The sequence below is a fragment of the Calliphora vicina genome, chromosome 3, assembly GCF_958450345.1.
Source record: "Calliphora vicina chromosome 3, idCalVici1.1, whole genome shotgun sequence".
NCBI lineage: Eukaryota > Metazoa > Arthropoda > Insecta > Diptera > Calliphoridae > Calliphora > Calliphora vicina.
The window spans coordinates 5,979,566-6,001,291 of NC_088782.1; the positions used below are offsets into that span (position 1 = coordinate 5,979,566).

General features: G+C 31.2%; 1 protein-coding gene across 1 annotated transcript in view; it reads right to left on the minus strand.

The window, feature by feature from the left end:
- Positions 1–1,728: 1,728 nt before the first annotated feature.
- The window catches only part of LOC135955140 (DNA-binding protein D-ETS-3-like), a 35,594-nt gene continuing 15,596 nt past the window's right edge, over positions 1,729–21,726 (minus strand). Inside the window, exons 4-7 of the mRNA XM_065505447.1 lie at positions 19,761–19,808; positions 12,001–12,190; positions 4,270–4,478; positions 1,729–1,865 (exon numbers count right to left, since the gene is read on the minus strand). Coding sequence (XP_065361519.1) covers positions 1,729–1,865; positions 4,270–4,478; positions 12,001–12,190; positions 19,761–19,808 — 584 coding nt within the window. The remainder of the gene's footprint in view (positions 1,866–4,269; positions 4,479–12,000; positions 12,191–19,760; positions 19,809–21,726) is intronic.

The window sequence follows — 21,726 nt, forward strand, 5'->3', positions numbered from 1 at the left end:
ACATAAATACGACGAGTACATTGAGATACGAGTATTGAAATTTCATTGTTTTTTTTTTTGTATTATTATTTAATTAGAATAAAACATTAATATTTAAACATCGATGGAATTACTTTAATGGTTTTTATTTTACAATTTTAAGATACTTAAAAACAATTGGCCAAAAGACAACGAGTTGTGAATTGGTCAAATAAGACAAATAATTTGTAGAAAATATTCACAAATAGGAAATAATTTATTTAGTAATATTTTCTACAATTTATGTGTTGTTATTTAAAAGTAAAATTAATAAATTTATTTATATATAGATACGAGTATTTTATTGATAAACTGTACATTTCACTATCACAGTCATCCAGTTCAAGATAAAAGTCAATTTAAATTAAACTGTGAAAAAAGAGACGTCAAACTTACTTGAACACGAATTTACACAATTTCCATTTAGCATTCTTATAATTAATGAAAATGTATAAATTATTATTTGTTTTTTTCTTTTTTAATGTATTTTAAAATTATTGCTACAAATACACGTTTTTAATTATTTTTGGAGGAAACTACAATTACTTTTTGGGTTTTTGGTTTAAATTTAAAATATTTACAGGGGATTTTTATTACAAGTAATTAAATCTAGAAAGAGTTTTTGTTTTAAAACAACATTTATGACTAGAAGAAGAGTTATTTTTTTTAATATTAATTTAGTTTCTTATTTTATGTTTTCTGTTTTTTTTTGCATTTAGACAATAACAACAATTGAAAATTCGTTAGTATTTTATTGAACTTTAGATGAGGATAATGTTTTGTTTTCTCTTTATTTAATTGTTTTTTGTTTAAATTTGGTTTTTACACGCATAAATTTGGAAATACTAAGATTTTGTTTTGTTGCCTCTATGAACTTGTTTGGTTTTTTGGGGGGGTTTCCGTTGTTAGAGACCAAAATTAATTTACACATTCAGGGGATTTGTTACAAGTTTTTTTTTTTTTTTTTTTGGAGATTAAAATTAGAATACACTGTTTGTTTTGGTAGATTTGCTCATTAACTGGTGGTTTCGTTTAGTATGGTTGTTCACCCTTAATGTGCCGGTAGAAGGAGGGAGTATCTGTGAAAGGTGTTTGGTAGGTGGAGGCGTTTAGGGGTTCAGTTGTATTTGCCATTGACGTTGGTCGCGTTTCGTTTGAATTACCTATGGTTAGACCATACTCAGCCATATGTTATCATTTCAATATGGTAGTTAGGCCCGAGTTCATCAAACGATTGCCAACTACCAAAGAATTCAAATTACTGCTACCTACACCCACACCTAGACCGCCAATACTGCCGAATCCACTGCCACCCCCTACTCCCACACCCATGCCCATGCCGTGCGTGTGTGAGGAGGCTAGAGAGGCTGTTGCAATGTTAAGGTGATTTCCATTAATGAGACTGTTTGTGCCACCGCTGTTGCTGTTCTGTGTAAGGCTGAGGCTATTGTGGTTAATACTGCCGCTCGAGTTGAGGCCACTGTTTAAGCCGCCGGCCGAGTTGTTGGTTAAACCAGATGACATGTTGCTGCTGGAGTTGACGGCCGAACTTAGATTGTGCAAAGTGGCTACATTGATGGCAGCCTGTGCCGCACTTGTACTTGTACCACCCGAGCTACTCACCATACCACCTGAATGCATTGAATGTGCCCCACTGCTGCCAGCGATGGCGTTGCTCTCATATTAGAAACCACCACCGGACGATGATGGTCATGCGTAATGGGGATAGGAGCTCAAATGTGGAGCAACGTGAGAGGGTGCTACATGGCCCATCGAATGGGGTTGATACAAATTTGTGGCATGGTTGCCCCAATTACCCCACGAGGCGGCTGATGGAAATATGGAAGCTAAAATTTAAAGAAAGAAGAACAAAATATTTGTTATTAAAGTGTTGGGTTTTTTTTCCAATAATAAAATAAAAGAAATCAATGTTATTTGAAATTTATAAAACTGTTGTTACTAAATATTTACAATTGCTTAACAAATATAACTTATTCAGCATAATTCTTCGGATTTAGATTTTGCTTCATAATTTAATTTTTATTTGTATGGCGTAACTTTTTTAAATCCATTTAGGTTTATTTGATAATAAAGTTTTAAGCCTATAAATTAGATTGTTTGAATTGACTCTGGTTCTCTTTATAAATCATTACAGAACAAATTAATTCTTATAAGCAAAATTTTAAAACAATTGCTTATAAGAATTAAAAAAACTTCAAAAATAGCAAAACTGCTCGTTTCTATGTAAACTTCGGTCATAAAGCTAGATAAGTTACGAATAAGGTTCCTAATTTCCGGAAGTTTTTTCATTCCCGGAAAGTCGAATGAAGAAAGAATTACATGCCTTCTATATGTAAAAAAATCTTTGGGAAGAGATGGGGTCTTAAACCATATATTGTACACTGGATGTAAACCGCGGTCATATGACCTATTTTGACCTATGGGGCTCTTGTTTGGTGGAGAGTGGTGGACATTAAGACTCACCTTTCACCTTATTCTAAACAAAGTACAAAGACTAACATGTCTTGCAATTCCTGCCTCTATGAATTCCACCCATCTGGCCAGTCTAGAGATGAAGCATTTCTGCTAAGTCTGAAGCATGATCGGCACCACCTACTAAAGATAGGCAGTCCAATCATGGTGCAAGAAACGGATTATATAGTACCCATACCGAATTTTGATAGAACATTGTCCTAAGGGGCGACGTGATCACAATCTACACTGATGGTTCAAAGACAGAAAAAGGAACGGGGTCGGGAATTTTCTCCGATGAACTGGACATTTTGTTATTTCTTCGATTACCCGATACAAGCACGGTTTTTCAGGCAGAGATCTATGCCATCGATACAGCCGCGAGAATCCGAATATCTAAAATTCAACTATACATATCTACTTGGACTTGAAATGTCTTCTCAATTGTATCCAATCACTGGTACTACTGACACAACATCACATCGAGTTGATACGGGTTCCAGGACATGAGGGAAATGAAATATCTGATGAATGCGCAACCAACGGGTCGTCCATAGACGTAACTCTTGCGCAAAGAGATATTCACACTCCCTTGGTGACCGTATCGAAATTGATAGATGAATGGGTTTTGAGTGAGAAGGAACTCAGATGGTCAAATATCATAGCTTGTGGGATATCCAGAATGCTCTGGCCCACTATGAAACCGGTTGGTTCTCCAGGTGACCACAGGAATCACATAGTCAACGAAATTAGGGAGGGAAACTATTCTCCCTTTATGCATGAATTCATAGCTTAAGGGAATAGTATTTCTAAGGATACTTCAATGGGCCACAAGGCCTCTGAGTAAATTTGCTAACCCACGTAACCTAAGCTAACAAGATTCGTTTCATTTTCAAAAGCTGTCATATCATAAGAAAGTACTATATTATTGTTTCAAAACTAGTATAAGCAATGATAAGAAATAAATTTAAACTATAATTTACTTCAGAACTCTAACAATGACGTACTAAATACAAATTTTTAAAGATCATAACTATTATATTTGGGAATACGAACTACTTATTTTGTCTTCTAACATATGCAGCAATTCTCTCTATTGATCTGAAGTAATTTAATTTATGATCATATTTGTTTATTCAATTTATATTCAAGACTAGTTTCATGTTCGGCTTTAATAGAAACCATTGCTTTCGAAATTAAATATGCTCAAACTGATATGTATCCCAAATTCAATTCCTTTAATTTAGAAAAGATCACAACAGTAGATCGTTATATTATTTATGTTGTATTTAGAGCGTCAAAAAACCGGTTACCGGTTTAACCGCAAATGTGTGTTTTTGAAAAAACCGGTTTTGATTTTTGTCTTTTAAAAAACCGGCTAAACGGTTTCGGTTTTTGTCGTCTAAAAAAACCGGTTTATTTTAAATTTTTATTCAATATGAAATATTTTTGTATTCTTAAGGCTCTATCTTTATGCAATTACTTTATACCTTTTAATGCTACAATTTTCTATAAAATAAAACAATATTTTTAAAAATGGTATCAAAGTTTTTCAAAAATATGTTTAAATGAGCTTTAGTAAATATATTTCATTAAAACCGGTTAAACATCTTATAAAAACCGGTTAAAGAAAACCGAAACCGGTCGAGCTTACAAAGATGAAAAAACCAGTTGACCGTTTTTCGGTTTCGGTTTGGCCAAATAAACCTTGGCCAAAAATTAACTTCTATGTGAAGTTATCATATTCAAAACTTTATATTTAATCATTTTAAAACTTACCGGATGATGTAGTCATGCCATGGTGGGGACTCATAAATGAGCTTAATTTGGCGCTGTGATGATATGGTGTCATGAACAAATCACTTTGATATTTATAGGTGGGATCACTAGCAGCTGGCTGGGTGGCCGCAGCTAAACCTTGAAAATCAAATTTATAGGCATAACGTTTACCATGGACCTTGGTCATAATATTTTTGTCGTAATAATATCTGAAAAGAAAAAAACAAACATTAAAGATTAACATCCATATAACATTAAAATTAAAGCAATTTTCTAAACACCACCCACTCAATATTATCACTATGTTACATTGTTTGTAGTTCTCACACTTTTAACTTTGGCCCTCTTCTTCTAACAGAATATTGCTGTTTTTATTTGTTTCAGAACTAATGCTTAAACAAATATTACCACAAAAATAATCACAAAATAATGTCCATCATTTGAAAGGAAGTTTTTTTTTGTAATTTTTTGCCAGTTTTTGTAGTTTCGTTTAAAACACTTTGTGGTTGGACATTTGTGTTGTGTAATTAAAAACACCCATAAATCTTAAAATAAATATAGACTTTTGTCCTCTGTGTGTATACAAAGGCGCTAGTAAGTGCAATAAAACTAGCGTAACCTTTGTGGAAATTGGGGAGGTTTTTGTGTAGTCTCGTCTAAAAGTCAAGACAAAATTAACACGCAGTAAACCACAAATATATAATAATCATTTGCTGTTTTTTGTTTTCTTCTTTAAACAATTTCTCTTTTTTTATGTTGTATTAGAGATAGGCATATTAGTATGATAATTAGCGTTGAATTATAATTTTTATATTCGGAAATTAAAAGTCAAGATTTTATTGTTTTAATTTAAGAGTGAGATGGTCTACATTATGATTTTGCTTTAATTATATTTCTTTTTATTGTATTTTTTATTTTTTTTTATAAACAAACACAAATTGCTTGTCTGCAGATACCCCAGAGTCTCTGGCGGGAATCGAATCCGCAACCCTCAGATTAATAGTCCAGCACACTATCGACTATTCTATCAGGGCACCTTTTAATCTTCTATATATATAAAAATGAAATGGTCCATGTATGTAATGGCATCACGTGAGAACGGCTGGAGCGATTTGGCAGATTTTTTTTTATTCGATTAAAAATTTTCAGGAGATGGTTTGTAAAGAAAAAAAATTCAAAAATTCCGTGTAAAACTCGGATCTTTTTTTTAGTCCAGTCAACTGTAATAAAAAAGCTCCCTAAAGTATGCAGTACAAATTTATATATTTTATTTGCAAATAAATAAAAACAGGCGGGTGTATGTGGGTTGGAGAAACTTGAAGAACTAACATTAGTAAATAGCTACCGGGCGAAGCCGGGCGGGTCAACTAGTAATGAATAATTCCAAAAGTCATAACTTAACATTAGAAACAGAAACAGAAATTATTACACAGAGTAAACAAATTCGTGATAGCAACCGAATTTATCCAATCAAATGTGACCGAATTTTACATGCGTGGCTACAAAAGCTTTGCATAGGTAACAAAACAAAAAAAATCATCTTTATCATTTGATTTTCTGTTGACAAAATCCAAAAATTTTGTTTATGCAATCGAATCATTCGCTTGCTACTACATATTGACCATTTGTTAAATGTATCATGAATGTGTAAATAAGCTTAAATTTAACACCAATTTACTAAAAAGAAACCTTTTTTTAAATCCTAAAAACCCTTTTCAAATCTATTCTATTGTTTACTCAACTGTCAATTGCAATCATGTTAAGAAAAGAAATCAACAAAAAGAGTTAACGATTTTAAACAACAATCTTTGAGATCTTTGTAAATAAACCAAAATAACCAAAAACAAATACAAATTGATTTTGGTACCAGATAAATCGTAAACATCCAAATATAACACACACGAAACAAATTAAATCAAGCATGTAAATCGGAAGAAATCAAATGCATAAGCGTTTTTAAAGCCAATTTAGTTACTTTTGAGTTCTGGCTTTCATCTTAACATTTCCACTCATCTTAACAGAGACAAAATCAAGAAGTGCGAAATAAAATTACAATAAAAAAAATCAAAGAGTAGAAAAAAACCATAGAATTTTATACCCTACACCACCATAGCGGGGAAGGTATATTGGGTTAGTGCTGATGTTTGTAACGTGCAAAAATATTGTCCCAACATCAATCTGTTCTGAATCATTTTCTGAATCTATGTCCGTCCATCTGACCATCCGTCGAAATTTCAAAGTTTTGTGGCGAACGGTTCATAATTTTTCATAGCTCCCATATAATGACCTCTTCAGAAAATCACCTTAACTAGCTTAAATCTCTTAAAAATGTTGGTATCCAAGGCTTCATATATACAGAATTCATGCCACCTAATTTTATGGCGTTCGGTCCGTAATTAGCAAAGCTGTAAATAAATCATTCTTTTTTGATTTAAATTCATTATGAAATTTTGAATTAATTCTTTTCACAACAAAAAAGAATTGAATGAAATTTGAATCAAGTCAAACGAATTAGACAGAAATGAATTTCAATTCATTTCCAATTCAAATAAATTTGTTACAGTGAATTGAAATTCATCTCCAATTCGTTTGAATTGAATTCATTCAAACGAATTAGAACAATGAATTGCAATTCAAATGAATAACATCAAAAATGAGTTGCAATCAATTAAATTCAAGAGCAGATTTAGGGGGAATGAAAAGTAAAAATTTAAGTTTCTTTTATCAAATAAACAACATTTTCCCATTTTGATAAGATTTTCGCCGATACCAAATAACTCAATCCCTATTCAGCCGCTATCTGACAATTCCAGTATATCATGGGAATTTCAAATCCACGAATTTTTTGTCTTTGGACTATATTAGGTGATATACAAAACGAGAGTAATGCTCTTAAGCTTGGTAGAAAACCAGCTACACCATATTATCCGCCTATACCACATTACCCGAACTTACTCTACTGCAGATTTACTTACAAAATCAATTCAAATTTCAATCAATTCAATTGAGCTGGAAATGAATTGCTAATTCTTTTTTCTAATTCATTTGAATTAATTCAAAATCAATTCAATTAAAAAATTCAAATTTATTTCAATTTGCACAAATTTCATTCAATTAATTTTTTGTGTGAATGATTCGCGAATTAATTCTAAAATGAATGACTCATTTACAGCTCTGGTAATTAGTCATTGCTCCCATATAAATTTTAAAAGAAAACTGTTAGCTTCTCGGTGTAGTGTATCATAAGGTTGGTCTTGACCGAATAGAATTTCATACTTATTTATTTTTATATAAAAAAGGGGTTTCTTGTCTGTTCTAGAAATTAAAATGATAAAGTAATGTTTTTTTTCATATTTAAAAAGTAACTTGATGTCTTTGTTGTTTGAAGTAGATGTGTAAGTTAAAATTAACTAAATAGACGGTATTTCATCTTAACACTTGAAATACTTTTTATATTGACATCTTGGCAATCACCAACCAAACAACCTACAAAAAAAAAACAACATCTACCATCATCAGCTCTCAAGGATAATGTTGCTTTTATCTTGCTGTTTAGTCAGTATTACCATTATCCCAAACAAAGTCCTTTAATGCTTCATTTAATACATCTTTACTTTACATCTTTTGTTTGTTTACACATCCAGATAAATATTCATACATGTTTACATTTACACACTCAATCTGTTTTGATATTTGTTTTGTTAGTGTCATGTTTGTCTCTCTTTGTTGATGCCTTTTTATTTTTCTTTTGCTGCTGCTGATGGACACTTGTATGTGTCAACGAAATGGTTTATTTTAATCCTTTTTTTCCTACTCCTTTATTTATGGTACTCTAAAGCTATTGTTATCCTTAACTGTGTCCTTACTGTGTGCTTGATTATAGAAAGTAGATGTATGTTTGAGGTTATGTTTGCCAATTTTGTTTTGAAATAAGAATAGGGAGCCAAATTAAATGAATTTCGACAATTGGCAATTTTCGTTTTCAATTGATGAAGCATTTATATTTGTTGATTGGATTTAAAAGGATTTTTTCCCCCGTTTTTGTTTGTTTTATCTGAATTGTTTGTTTTTAAGAGTAACTAAATAGTATGAGTAATAGTGACTGACATAAGTATGTTAAGGAAATTTTGATTTATGCCATGTGTGTTAGTCCTTAATCGCAATTTTAGCTACTAAATTAAAGGACTTTAAGTTGAACATTTAAAATAGAAAATCATTTTTTATTAACAGCTATTAACACTTTGTTTCAGTGCTAACAAGATTTTGTAAAGAATCGTTTTAGTGCTAAAAATTTCCATATGAATTTTTGATTAATTCTGACTAAAACAAATTATTAAACTGAATATAACGAGACCTTTTTTAATAAATAGTTTGAAAACATCCTGACAACATTTGATATACGTAGGTATTAAATGATTTTAAACGTTATTCTCTTGGAAACTACTATTATACTTCATCTAAATTGCTTCCAATCTCTTGGAAAACCATGATTTATTAAACTACAAGATCTATTTTAATGATGGCAACTTTTCAATTTTTGAAGCAAAGTAGAGGATAAATGTAATGTTTAATGGATTAAGCTAAATCGTTCATGTTGAGGCAGGATTCTTCATTGTATATGGGCCTGTTTTGTAGGATTTCTTTGTCAAATTGTGCTACAAAATACAAGGGACTTTCCAATTTTATCAATTGAAGCTCCCTTCGATCAAGATCTCAAAAAACACTTTTATTAAAATTGCCGGTGATAATTTGTTGTCATCATTTTCAAACGTATCCAAAGTTCAGTCAAAAGAAGATCCAAGTCCCATCTATCATTTCGAATCTCTTGGAAATGTATGATTTATTAAATCAGTACTTGAAGTACGTGAATCCATTTAGATCCTTTTGTTGGGAAAGCAAAACAGCTGGGGCATCAAGATTTCTCATCTTTTTGGTGAGACTGAAGGGTTTTCACATGTTGTTTATGCCAAATACAATCAAATCCCTCGCAACGAAGAATACTTGGAATTCAATGAAGTTACAAGGTCATTGTTATTTTGGATAAACTTCAAGCTGGCCTAAGTTGAACTTGGTTCTGGTAAAAATATCGTAGTCGAAAAGATGAAAATTTAAGATTTTAAAAATAAATCCGATCAACATGGTCTGACTTTTGGTGATGTAGCACTAGCACAGGCCAGCATTATTCTCAGATTTTTCGAATTCAATCATGTTTAATGTTTGTTTCATTACGAATTTCGTAAAGGTTATCTAAATTTGGTTGCTGTACTACATAGAAGATTAGATTAAGCAGGCTTTCCTATTGTCTAGTGAAACCCTTGAGTCTTTCAGCATGAATTCTGTTGAGATATCTATAAGGAAAAGGTCGCCGACAAATATATCAGGTCGTGCTAAATAGAAACCATCCAGCTTTTTATTACCACGACAATTTGATCAAAATATTGTCAACTCAATGATAGCTGTATTAACCGAAAGTAAAGAACTTTCAGAAACAATGGAATTGAAAAACAACAAAAACAAATTCGTCTATTATTACAACAATTTGATCTTCGCTTCGGAACGACCCAAGTATTACTCGGCCGAAGATTGGAAACTCAGCGACAGCTGTATCAACCGAAAGGAAAGAACTTACGTAACAGTGGAATTGTTACAACAACAAATTCGTCTATTACAACGACAATTGGATCTTCGATCCGGTACGACCCGAGTCTTACTCGGCCAAAGATTGTCAACTCAGCGATAGCTGTACCAACAGGAAGGTATTTCACCTTCCACGGACAATAATTGGGCAAAACTTTACAATAACAACAACAAAATCTTTATATGATTTTTCGTAAATTTTGAACGATGATGTATTCAATTGTCTTAAGTAACTTATTTGAGCAAAGGAGGCAACTTATAATTTCAAAGGGCCTTCAAATTTTATAATTAAGCAAAGTTTTCAAAAGTCATTGCTGATTTTGGTCTACATTCCAAAATGTTACATTAAACGTTAATAAATGTCCACAAATGAAACTAACTCTGGAATGTTTTGAAATTACCCTAAACACCCTTTAAATTTATTTATAATTTAAATAAATATTAAACAAGTATTTTTGCCTTCTTCCTTATCACAAACATGTTTCCATAATTAGTTTTAATTAAATTGAATACAAAAGAAGAAAAGTTTTTTACATTTTTTTTTTTGGAGAAAATTTCATTATTGTTAAAAAAAAAAATAAAAACAATAATTGTCACTGATGTCAAATTAAATTCGTGCCAATTTTGTGGAATTCTCTCATACAATAAAACAAAAAAATGCATAAAAATACAACGAGAAAACATTTGCACAATAAAAAAATACTGTCATTCTTTGGCAATTTTTCTCTGTTCATTTTTTGTCCCTGGATGTATTTTGCATTCAACCATTCATTTGGACCGGAAATGACCCCCAACTATAACTACTATGTTGTACGGCTGCAGCTTCTGGTTCGAAATGAAATGAATGAAAATTTTTTAAAAAAAATAAAAAATAAAAATTATCATTCAATGTGGTTGTGCTGTGCAGAGCTTTTCAATAGTTTGTCAATGTTTTTTTGTAAATGTTTATTGTTGTGTGCACTTTTTGTTCTGTTCTTGACAAAGAAAAAGTGTTGATATTTCATTTTGCGAGAAACAATCAATTTTAAACAAAAAGTTGCAAAATTAATAAAAATCAAGGGGGGTGATTTATACTCTTACATTACTAAACATACAGCCCTGCACGAAATATAATTACAACATTTAGTATTTTACAAATTGTCATTTATGGTCACATTATAATAACATATTTTTATGTTCATTCACTGTTTTCGTCTACATATTTACAAACATTTTATTACATTTGCAATTTCATTACTATTTCAATTTAGTTCCTCGTTCTATGCTCAGCAGTTGCCAGCCTAATTTGATTTGTACAAACAAAAATATACCCCGTAAACATAGCCAGACATTTGTTATCATTAACCTATAAAACGAAAATAAAAATCAAATCAAATAAAAATAAATAAATAAACGTAAACAGAAACTGTGACATATGATGACATTTCATGCCCCTGTTGGGTTTGTATACCTTTGTCCACACATCCTTTGAGACTAATTTCATGTTGCAAAATCTTTAATAGTGGTGGCTTTCTTAAATTATAAATTTCTGTATTTTTTTGGGTAAATTTATGAGATTTTACTAGTTTATTTTCATTTTATTGTTATTTATTTTTTGGGATGGAAAATAAGATAGCAATCAGTATTAGCTGGTACTCAATAAGACTAATCAATGGATTCAATTATCTGGAAAATCTTTAACCAAACAAATGCTCATATTTTGTGATTTTTTTTGGATTTCTTTCGTATATTATATATGCAGGTCACAAAACTACCGCATTTGCTTTGTTCGAGTTATAGAACTTGTCTAATTAAGTGTTTATCATCATTATGTTTTGCTTTGGCTTTTTCTTTTTTATCTAATGTCATGATTTCTGTTCTCTATTTACTATTTAGTAAGATTTATACCCTTAATCCCCAGTGTTGTTGAAACAACTTCATTGAAAAACAATTAAACAACCCTTAACTGGAAATATTTGTATTGTTATGTTTCTTTGTATTTAAGTCTAATTATCAACACTTAATTATTTATACATTTACAAGTAATTTATTATGTTTATGAAGTTTTTTTTTTATGAAAGGAATTTAATTTTTAAATTTCGAGTTTTCTCTTACCTTAAAGCCCGACTTAATTTATCATAATTCATGTTGGGTTTTGATTTACGTTCGCCCCATCTTCGGGCCACCTCATCTGGATCGGTTAATTTGAATTCACCATTTGTACCTTCCCATGTTATGCAGCCAGCATTGCCCGAATCGGAAAGTAGTTCTAATAGAAATTGCCAAAGTTGTATTTGACCAGAACCTGTAAAGAAAAAGTAAATATAATAAGTATACATTAAAAACTAATTAAAATTATATATAGTCCTATTTCATAATATTAGAGTTAACCGTTAGCGTTGAATGAACTTTGACTTAGGATCTTTTGAGATGAACTAGAGTTAAAATTCATCTTCCAGCTGAGACACTTGGCCCCATTTTCTCAATATCTGGTTATTTTTATCGTGACTATATGAGGAGCCGCAGAACAAAAGGTACTTTTTCGCATCTTATCAAAAATTGGTTTTTTGGTATTTTAAAAATATTTGGGTTGAAATCTTTTAAAACAATCAAGTCAGCAAAATTTTTTAATTTGTTTATATTTTTGATCAGGATTAAAAACATTCATTTAAAATATTATGGTTAAAAAAAACGCGTACTTTTTAATTTTGTTTTTAACAAAACGTACTTTTTTTCTTTATTTTTAAACAAAAGGTTCTTTTTCCAATATTAAAATTGATTTATATCAAACATCCTTAACATTTAATGTGGTGACTTATGGCATTTAGATGTATCTCTTGATAAGTAAGAAACTTGTTACCATTTCATGCAGTTCATGCAGTTTTTTAAGGGGTGAATAAATAAAACTCATTTTCCCACAAATTTGAAATGTGCGAAAAAGTACCTTTTGTTCTGCGGCTCCACATATACTGACAGTTCTCATAAAAAAATTATGTTAATTGGAAGTATATCGTTACGAAAAACGATAACCAGAGATTGAAAAAATAGGGCTAGGTCTTTTAGACAATGAAAGTGTTCAGAATATTCTAAGGAACATTCATGGAAGCATTGATAACGTTGTCTATATCCAGGATGTACTTAGTCATATATTGGATATCACTTATTTTAACTTAGACAGACAGACAGTGTAGGAAAGAGCTATCGAGATTAGTACGTCAATCTGACGTCACTCTAGTCCATTTGTATAGTCACTACTACGCTAATGAGCAGGCTAACATAAGCATCTTCTTTAATTTTCACATCGCAATACCGTTTGAGAATTTTAAATGTTTGGTATTAAGTCTTCAGATACTATCTTTAGAAAATTAACAATAGATGGCTCAATATGGAAACATACAAGATTGCCCTTAAAATGTGTCTCCTGTATACGATGTGAAACTCACTAGAAAGACACTGCTAAGGACAGTGATAATGGACTTTGACTTCCTTTCACTATTACAGCTGCAGTAATCGCGGAATGGAAGAAACAGTTTTCCCCTTCTTTATTTCATCCAGTGGTGAGGTCTTTTAAAAACGGATTCATATTTATTCAGCTTGATTGCTTGCTATCAGCAAGTTTAGTATCCTACTATGAGCTGCAATTGCCCAAAGCAATCTTTTCTAAGTCCTGTCATTGACTTTTACAGTTATTGTTGCAGCTGCAGTGATCGCGAAATGAAAGAAACTTAATATCGAGCGAGCTTAATATCCTACTATGTGCTGCAATTGTCTTAAGCAATCTTATTTAAGTCCTTTCCTTGAATTGATCTATTGCAAATCCGGTATAATATCCTCTAATAAGAATTTTTCTTTAGTGCAGACATGCAAGTAGTTAACGATTCAATATTTCGTCTTGCTCTTTGAATGCTCTACTTTACAGTGTCGAAAACATTGTGACTTTATTTAGAGTCTGACCTCAACCAAAATTAGGAAATATAATCAAGCTTCTATTAGCCAATCTACTTAGTTTTAGAATATTCCCTATTTTTCTGAGTACTCTTAAAGAAACTTTGTTAACACACCGACAAAAATCTTCTGCTAGTTCGTGGAACTTCCAGTAGGGTTTAGTATTTTCAAGGTAGAGTATCGTGTTTTGTTACTCTCCGTGGGATACAAAAAGCTTCAAACTTTTATATCTTCTGAAGGTATTTCTCTTTATACAAGTAGATAACGAAACTTTGTTAACCCACCGACAAAAGTCTCCTGCCAGTTCCTGAAACTTCCAGAAGGATTTAGTATTTTTCAGGTAGAGTAAGTCCAGGCACAATTATCTTCCTTTCGTTACTCTCTGTGGGATACAAAAAAGCTTTAAAAGCTTTATCTTCTCTTTACACTCAATTACAAATTAAGATTTTGTCTCAACTTTGCTCAATCCTAGGAACTGCATGCTTTGTATAGGATCTTTTTTGAATAATTCCTTCTAGAGATCTTTAAAAAAGCAAACCTAACAGATGGCATTTCACTAACAAACCTATAAAGGATTAGAAATTTCTTTCACAAATGTTGTCTTTTGATAACCTTTTCTCAACAAGTGTTCCAAAATCTGGACCACCCATAGTTTTGTTTATGTTGTGTTTTTATATATAATCTAAAAAATATAAACAAAATTACAAAACACTTGAATTGTAAATAGAATTAGCTGGAGGCTAAATAAATCACACATATTTAAAGACATTAAAGGCAACCGCAAATAATTTCAACAACTTGATGAAACATTAAACGATTCGTTACGCACTTCAAAGAATTCACTGATGAACATCATAAATCGCTTAATCATTTGGCAATTAGATGAATGTAAAGAAGATGCTACACAAAAAGGGTGGTAAAAGAAATTCAATGAATACAAAACAGCAAAACATTTCAGCAACCCTTCAGACTTTTTTTTTATAAAATAAATATGTATGAGGCAAGAAAGGTGCAGGGGTATAAAATAGAAAGTAAGTGTTTTCTAAATGCTTGTTTTTAAACACCACTCAAATAAGCAATTCAACAAAATTAGTATGAATATTGTGTTGATTGTGAAAATCTCAGAGATACATACATTTGATAAAAGTTGTGATCAATAGATTTGTAAGTTTTAGTTGCACGTGCTATTTAATGGCTGTTAATGTGACATGAAAAGTATTTTAAATAAAATATTTCGTTTCGTGAAAGTGTTGAAAGAAATTGCCTCTTTCTTTGGCAACATTTGCAACAAGGCTCATTTAAATATTTCAGCAACACTTGCACTAATTTTGATTTCCGTCCTTTACACAATTTAGTTGCTACATATACTTCTCTTATTTTACAAAATTTTTTGTTTAAAGATTTAACTTTGTTTTTTCCTAAAGTCTCTAAGAAAACGGAAAGTAATTTTAACTTAACAAACGCATGTTGATAATATTTTAATTACCAACATGCAACATTTGCCTTCTTTTTACTACTTTATGGTAAATTGTTTTTGTTGCTTTTTGTTTTCCTTATTTCGTTTAGCTTTAAAGCTAAATTTCAAACACCCGCCATATTTGTTGGCAAAGAGAAAAGGAACTTTTCAGTTATTTAAAGTAAGTATACAGACGTCTAACGCCATTTTGTTTTGCCTTTATACTACCAAGAATTAGCATATTGTAAGAGTATTATATACATACATACAGACATACTACTGTTGTACATTGATATGTAAATGTATGTATATAGTAAATTTATGTGTATATTGTATTGTAGGTATATTTAAGTTTATTTTATATTACTCCTTCTGCTCTTCCTCCTCCTCCTCCTCAAACTTTGTTCTCTTTAGTTTACTTTGCTGTAAGAAAGGAGTAGCAACTATTAAAAGAGGGCTTTGCCTTTGATCTTAACTTTGTAAAAAATGTTAATTTAATTTTTAGTAAATGTTAAAAAAGCAAAGAAAAAACTTGTTTAACTTAAATGCTTTAACGGAAATAATTAGCTGTTGTAATCTTGCTATTTTGACTTGTTTTTTTATATTTTAATTCCTGCCAAGTGTTTTAAAAACATAAGCTAAATACTTTTTTATAATTACTATAAGAAAATACTTAAAATGTCCAAAAATTATGTAGTGATTACGTTTAAGACAGTGTAATTTGCTTTAAAAAGTAAATCTTCTGTTTTGCCATAAAATTAGGCTTTTGATTAATACGATTTTATGATTCCTGAAGGTGAAAAAAATTCAAAGGATTTAATTACGAAAAACTGTTTTCAAATCAAGACAATTGGAATATGGAAAAAGTTCAAATGATTTAAGTATGGGAAAATGTGCATTCAAGCTGATTCGGATTTCTTTTCAATAGTTACGGTGCCAACTGCCGGGTCCGCGAAAACGAGGAAAAAATAGTTCAGCTTTTCTGAGAATGTTGTGTGTTTTTCATTTGTCATTTCGAAGAAATTATCAAGTATTGGAGACAGCCCTTAAGATACAGCAAATGAACTATTGTCGCCTAAGCTCAATTCTTGACTGATTGGTTGTACATTAGCAACTTTCCCTAATGTTGCATTTTGCCTATAACCTTTCTTAAAAACAAAACGGATCGTTTTAGAAAATTCTCGCAATGCTATCTACAAATAGTTATAAAGTTGAAATATAAATCGAGAATCTGCCACTAGATGGCGAATGTTTGGTAAATAACACGATCGCGGAATATAAACAAGAAAAATATTTCTCTACTGCAATTTAAAGGAAATAGAGTTGGGAACGTGTCCTAACCACAGTACGGTCTTCTATCTTATATAACTAATGAAATTGAAATAGTAACCTTACTGTTCGGTTACTATTTCAATGGAGAACATTTATGTTCAGAACTACTATGACGTTATGAGATAAGAAAAAGCCGATAATGAGATACCGTCAACCTTGATAATATCAAACTCTTCCGGAAGTCTAAAATGGAAATTCAGATTAGCACCACGACCCAAAGGATCTTTTGTACAGCCTTACCGATCAACATAACAGGTGGAGTTCATGAATGAAGCTCAAAATTCTCTGTGGTGAAAGATTAAAAATATCCCATGTAGTTGATATAGCCTCACAAAGAAATTTCGTTCTAAACGACACCAGCGGAAATCAGTCACAGATTGGCTATGAAGTTTCGTCCTGCAACTCACATAATCTACACAGATACGTATCAGCATTACCCAGAGCGTACTTGTGGTGTTTAAGACCAAATGAGGAATAAACAATCCCGCAAGTATCCTAAATTCACCAGATCGCCATAAATGGCGGACATACTCCAAGTCAACATAGAATCCGGTATCTTCTCTGTTGTTGTAATAGCAGTAATTGCTGAGTTGACAGCCTTTGACCGATTGAGTTTGGATTATTCCATTTCGTAGCAGAACCGGCTTTCGTGGTAATGATATTATCTCAGTCATATCAATTGGTGATAACAAAGAAGAATTCCGGTCCGACAAAAGTACTTCTAGCTTCCACTCAGCCAATTCATGTCCAATACCAAAACAGATAGTCTGTTCGAAAAAGTAACTTAAGGAACGTGGTCAAACATTATGATGCTGGCAGGAAATTGGTGGGGTTTGAAAAAAGATCCCCCAGACACAATATATCGGCTTTTAGGAGACCAATTAGCTTCATCGCTGGTCACATGGAGTTGAGTTTACATTACTTCTTTTTGAAAACATAATCATTACAATCTGGAAGGAGGAGAGACGATATCGGATATGAAACTACTATTCTCAATGGTATTTTCCTTACTTCCTGGATTTTTTCAATCTCAAAAATATCATCGGATTTTTGGGATCTGGACTGGAAACCCAACGGAGTCAAAAGAAAGTTTAAAACGAATGAAATTTTTGAAAAGTTTGTATCAACACCATTTTTTCAAAAGGCCTCGAAATGTTGGCAGTCAGTGGAAGAAGTACAATGCCCTTTAAGTAAATTATAAAGAAAAGCTTACATTTTCCAAAATAATATTGTGGTTTCCTTTAGCAGACTCTTTTCAAGTTAAACCGGTTTCTATTTATATAATTTCTTTATTAAAATATAAAATGTGTATGGAAATAAGGAAATTTCACAATACCAACGAAATGTTGAAAGTTACAATTGTGCTTAAATAACATTTGAAATGGCAATAATTTAAATTTTTTGTTACTTCATTTTCAGCTGCATGTTGCATGTTTAAAACATTTAAATTTTCACTGAATCTTTAGAATGTTATTGTTGCTGTTATTTTCTCTACTTTTTCTACGTTGTTTTTTCTTGTTACAATGTATTATTGTTGCACCGGACTTTAGGTAACAAAGCGGTTCCGTGTTTTAAGGAAACTATAATTAATCAAAACAGCATTTTTGCCACCATCATTCTTACTAAAAAAAACACAACAGTGGCAATTTCTACAATGTGAAAAAATTAAAAATAAAAAAATTGCAAAAACATTTTAAATCTTCTTTACCCAACGAGGCAGGCAACTCTTTTACAAGTACATACTACAATATATAATCATGGAAGTAGTTCTGGTTTAGTTTGTTAAGGTGATTTAGTCATAGTTTTACTTCAAATTCCCAACTACTTGCAACTTTATTTCGCGTGCTACTCTCTCTCCCAGGCTGTCTTATTCATGGGGAAATGTATAGAGTTCATGTTAAATGTGTTGTAAGACGAGAAAGAAATAAATAAAATAAAATCATATAAAATATTTTCTACCTTAAGTATTTTTTGGCTAAAAATAAATAAAATGAAATAAAAAGAAAAAAATAGCAGAAGGAAAATAATGTTTAGTTGTGGGAGAAACAAACCATTTATATGTCGCGTCGGAAAATGGAGGGCGATTTGGTTTTTATGCTAATTCCGGTCTATATATTTAAGTAAAATAACTATTCAGTACAATAAACATGCATTCATACATTAATAAATATTGTATGCATTGTAATGCTAAATATTTTACATATGTATATAAAATATACATTGTTAGAAGCCTTATTGTTCTAATAAAAATGTATCTCAGAAACAGGGTCACTTAATAATTTTCCCAGCCAAAATTTTATATTTAAAGCGTATGAGTATGTGTGAAAATTGTATTTCGCTTCATTTATTCCCAAGTTAAAATGTGAAATAAATGATTATGATTTGATTTATGATTTCTATATCTGGTATTTTTCCGTTAATCACGCCCACTTTAAATAGGATTTAACCCGTTACCTTTATTTGAAAGTGTAATGAATTTATAATGAGCTAAAAAACAAAAGCACAATCATTTATTTCACTCCTTAAAAGCAATAAAATATGAAAAAAACAACATAATTGATGACTTTGCAAATAGAATTGAGCTCTCACATTTTAACCCTTTTAGTAAGCCGATCCATGTATGATCACGTGTCTGCATTAATTTAAAAATAAATTAAATACAAATTTATTTATTTCAATATTTATTAATGTTGGTCCTGTTTTTCTACACACCCTTAACAAATGATTTCTACTCCCTTTGTTGGTTAAAAAGTGTACAGAAAAACACCTTTCTTTAAAACATAATAGAGGGATAATTTGATTACTATTCCGAGTATGTGCTAGATACCCAAAAAGGTGTTATTTTCAAAGTCATAAAGTTTTGTTAAAAACAAAAGGTTAACAGAAAAACTATTTAACTCAAAACATATGCAAAGGGTAGATTTCTGTAACTTAAATATCATTTGGAGCAGCTTTATATTTATGCTAATATGTGTATAAATTTTATGTAATGAATTTAATTCATGCTAAAAAGTTTATCTATAAATCTGTTTTAGTTCAAAAAATCCAAAAGTTAAATTGCTAACTTCAAGTGTTTTAACACGTGTCCTTGTTGCAGGGTCGGTCATGCTTTGCTTATTTCAAGCACCTGCTTTTGACTTACCTGAACTAGCTAGACGACTGCTTGTGGCTCCAAACATTTGATATGGATCTGCAAGAAAATAAAACGAGAATTAATTATAGTTGTGTAAGCTTAATTTAAATAAAATACAAATGTTGACTAAATTATATTAGGAATAGGATTGATTTGGAATGAGTCATTAAAAGAAATATTAAAATTTTCGATAAAAAATTTCAAACTATTTAGATGCAGATTTTGTAAGTATTTCTTTAATATGAAAAAGATTGCTAGTCAAATGGGTCACACGCTCTTTAGCAATTTACCAAAATCAGAAATTAGTGCATAATGTAGTGAAAATACAAGATCACAAACTCCCCCACTCTTCCTTCTAAACGACGTTAATATAACCTTGTCCGATAATCCAAAGTATCTGGGGTTTTTCAAGATTAAAATCAGAACACTAATACGGCATTTTCACAATGACTTTTTTTGTGATTTTGAGTCATGATTTTATGAGTTTGTTGGCAAGAGGGGTAGACTAAAAGCAAATTCAAAAGAGAATTGATAAAATTGCATGACTGAAAAGTCATCGTGTGAATCCCGTATTAGACGAGATTGTGTAAGACAGATGCAGTTATATATTCGAGTTGAAAGACCAAAGGAAGAATGTGTCGATTTATTATCAAGGAATACGAAATGGCTTTTCGAAATAATGGTGAAGTATAGTGATCTTCTTTCGTTGTGTTAATGATCTTGTAGGTTCTTTGATAGCTTGATATTGATATACACACCACAACATGAACTGGCTTTCAGCAGAGCATATGGCATTACTCTTGACACTGCCGTGTGGCTCGAAATTACTAGATTATGGGATCAGAAGATTTATTGGGCTGTCTGGAGAACTTCCGGACAACATTGACTATTACACACCCAGCTATTTCTTAGACAGGGTCTGGATGGTTACAATCTATTCAAAGAAATACATTTGAGATCTTCTCCGATAATCCGAAGCTGTGAATGGTATAAGGCTTTTGCATTGCATGGACTGAAACGCATGGGTCTTTTAGACTATCCGACCAGTGATATACACTTATAGTTAGGCCGTGTTAAAATCTCCTGTATGTTTCTATACCATATGAAATCTTGTCCTGGATGTGCGGATATTTGTGAATAAGATGGTTAAAACACAGTTGAAAGTTTTTGGGTTTCGGGATACCAAAGTATTCTTGGAAACTACTTTGCCGATTCTCTTGAACTGTCATTATGGAGGAGAAGATGAAACAATAGGGATACTCCACGATCCTATTCTGGATGATAAAAAAGCTGGAAGACTTTTTCATACATATCCAAACTATCTTTCAGACATAATTTGGTTTTTAACCTGTATTGGTCGAATAAGAAACTTTACGACTCCCTATTACTCAGTCAATGGGAACCATGTGTGTCATTCTATCAACCGAAAATCAGAACAAACTTTTGTTACTCCTTCTAACATTTGTTGGTTACAACTGTGAAATTCGGTCACTTAGGCAGAATCATTCGATTGACTATAAATTCGTAAAGAAGATTTATGTATTTTATATCTATCAAATAAAAAACTAAAATTTTGTGAAAATGAGCGAATTCACTTTATTGTAAATAAATTCGAAAAGAATTCATAGATTTTTATGATCGATATCTTATTTTGTTCCCATTACATGTGGTTTTGTGATAAAGCAATAAATCAAAACAATTCCTTTCATTTTCGATTTTTCCTGATTTTTTAAAAATAAATAAATTTGCTATTTTCATGTAAAAAATATATTTTTTGCTTCAATTCGTTATTATAACTCCGAAACTACTGAGCCGATTGAAATGCAATATATATATGAAAACTTGTACATAGCATGGGGAAAATGTTTTTAAAATTCAATCAATCGAAAGATGAACATTAACTACTCAATTTTATGTATATCAAACAGAAAAGTAAAATTTTGTGAAAATGAGCGAATTTACTTTAATTGTGAAT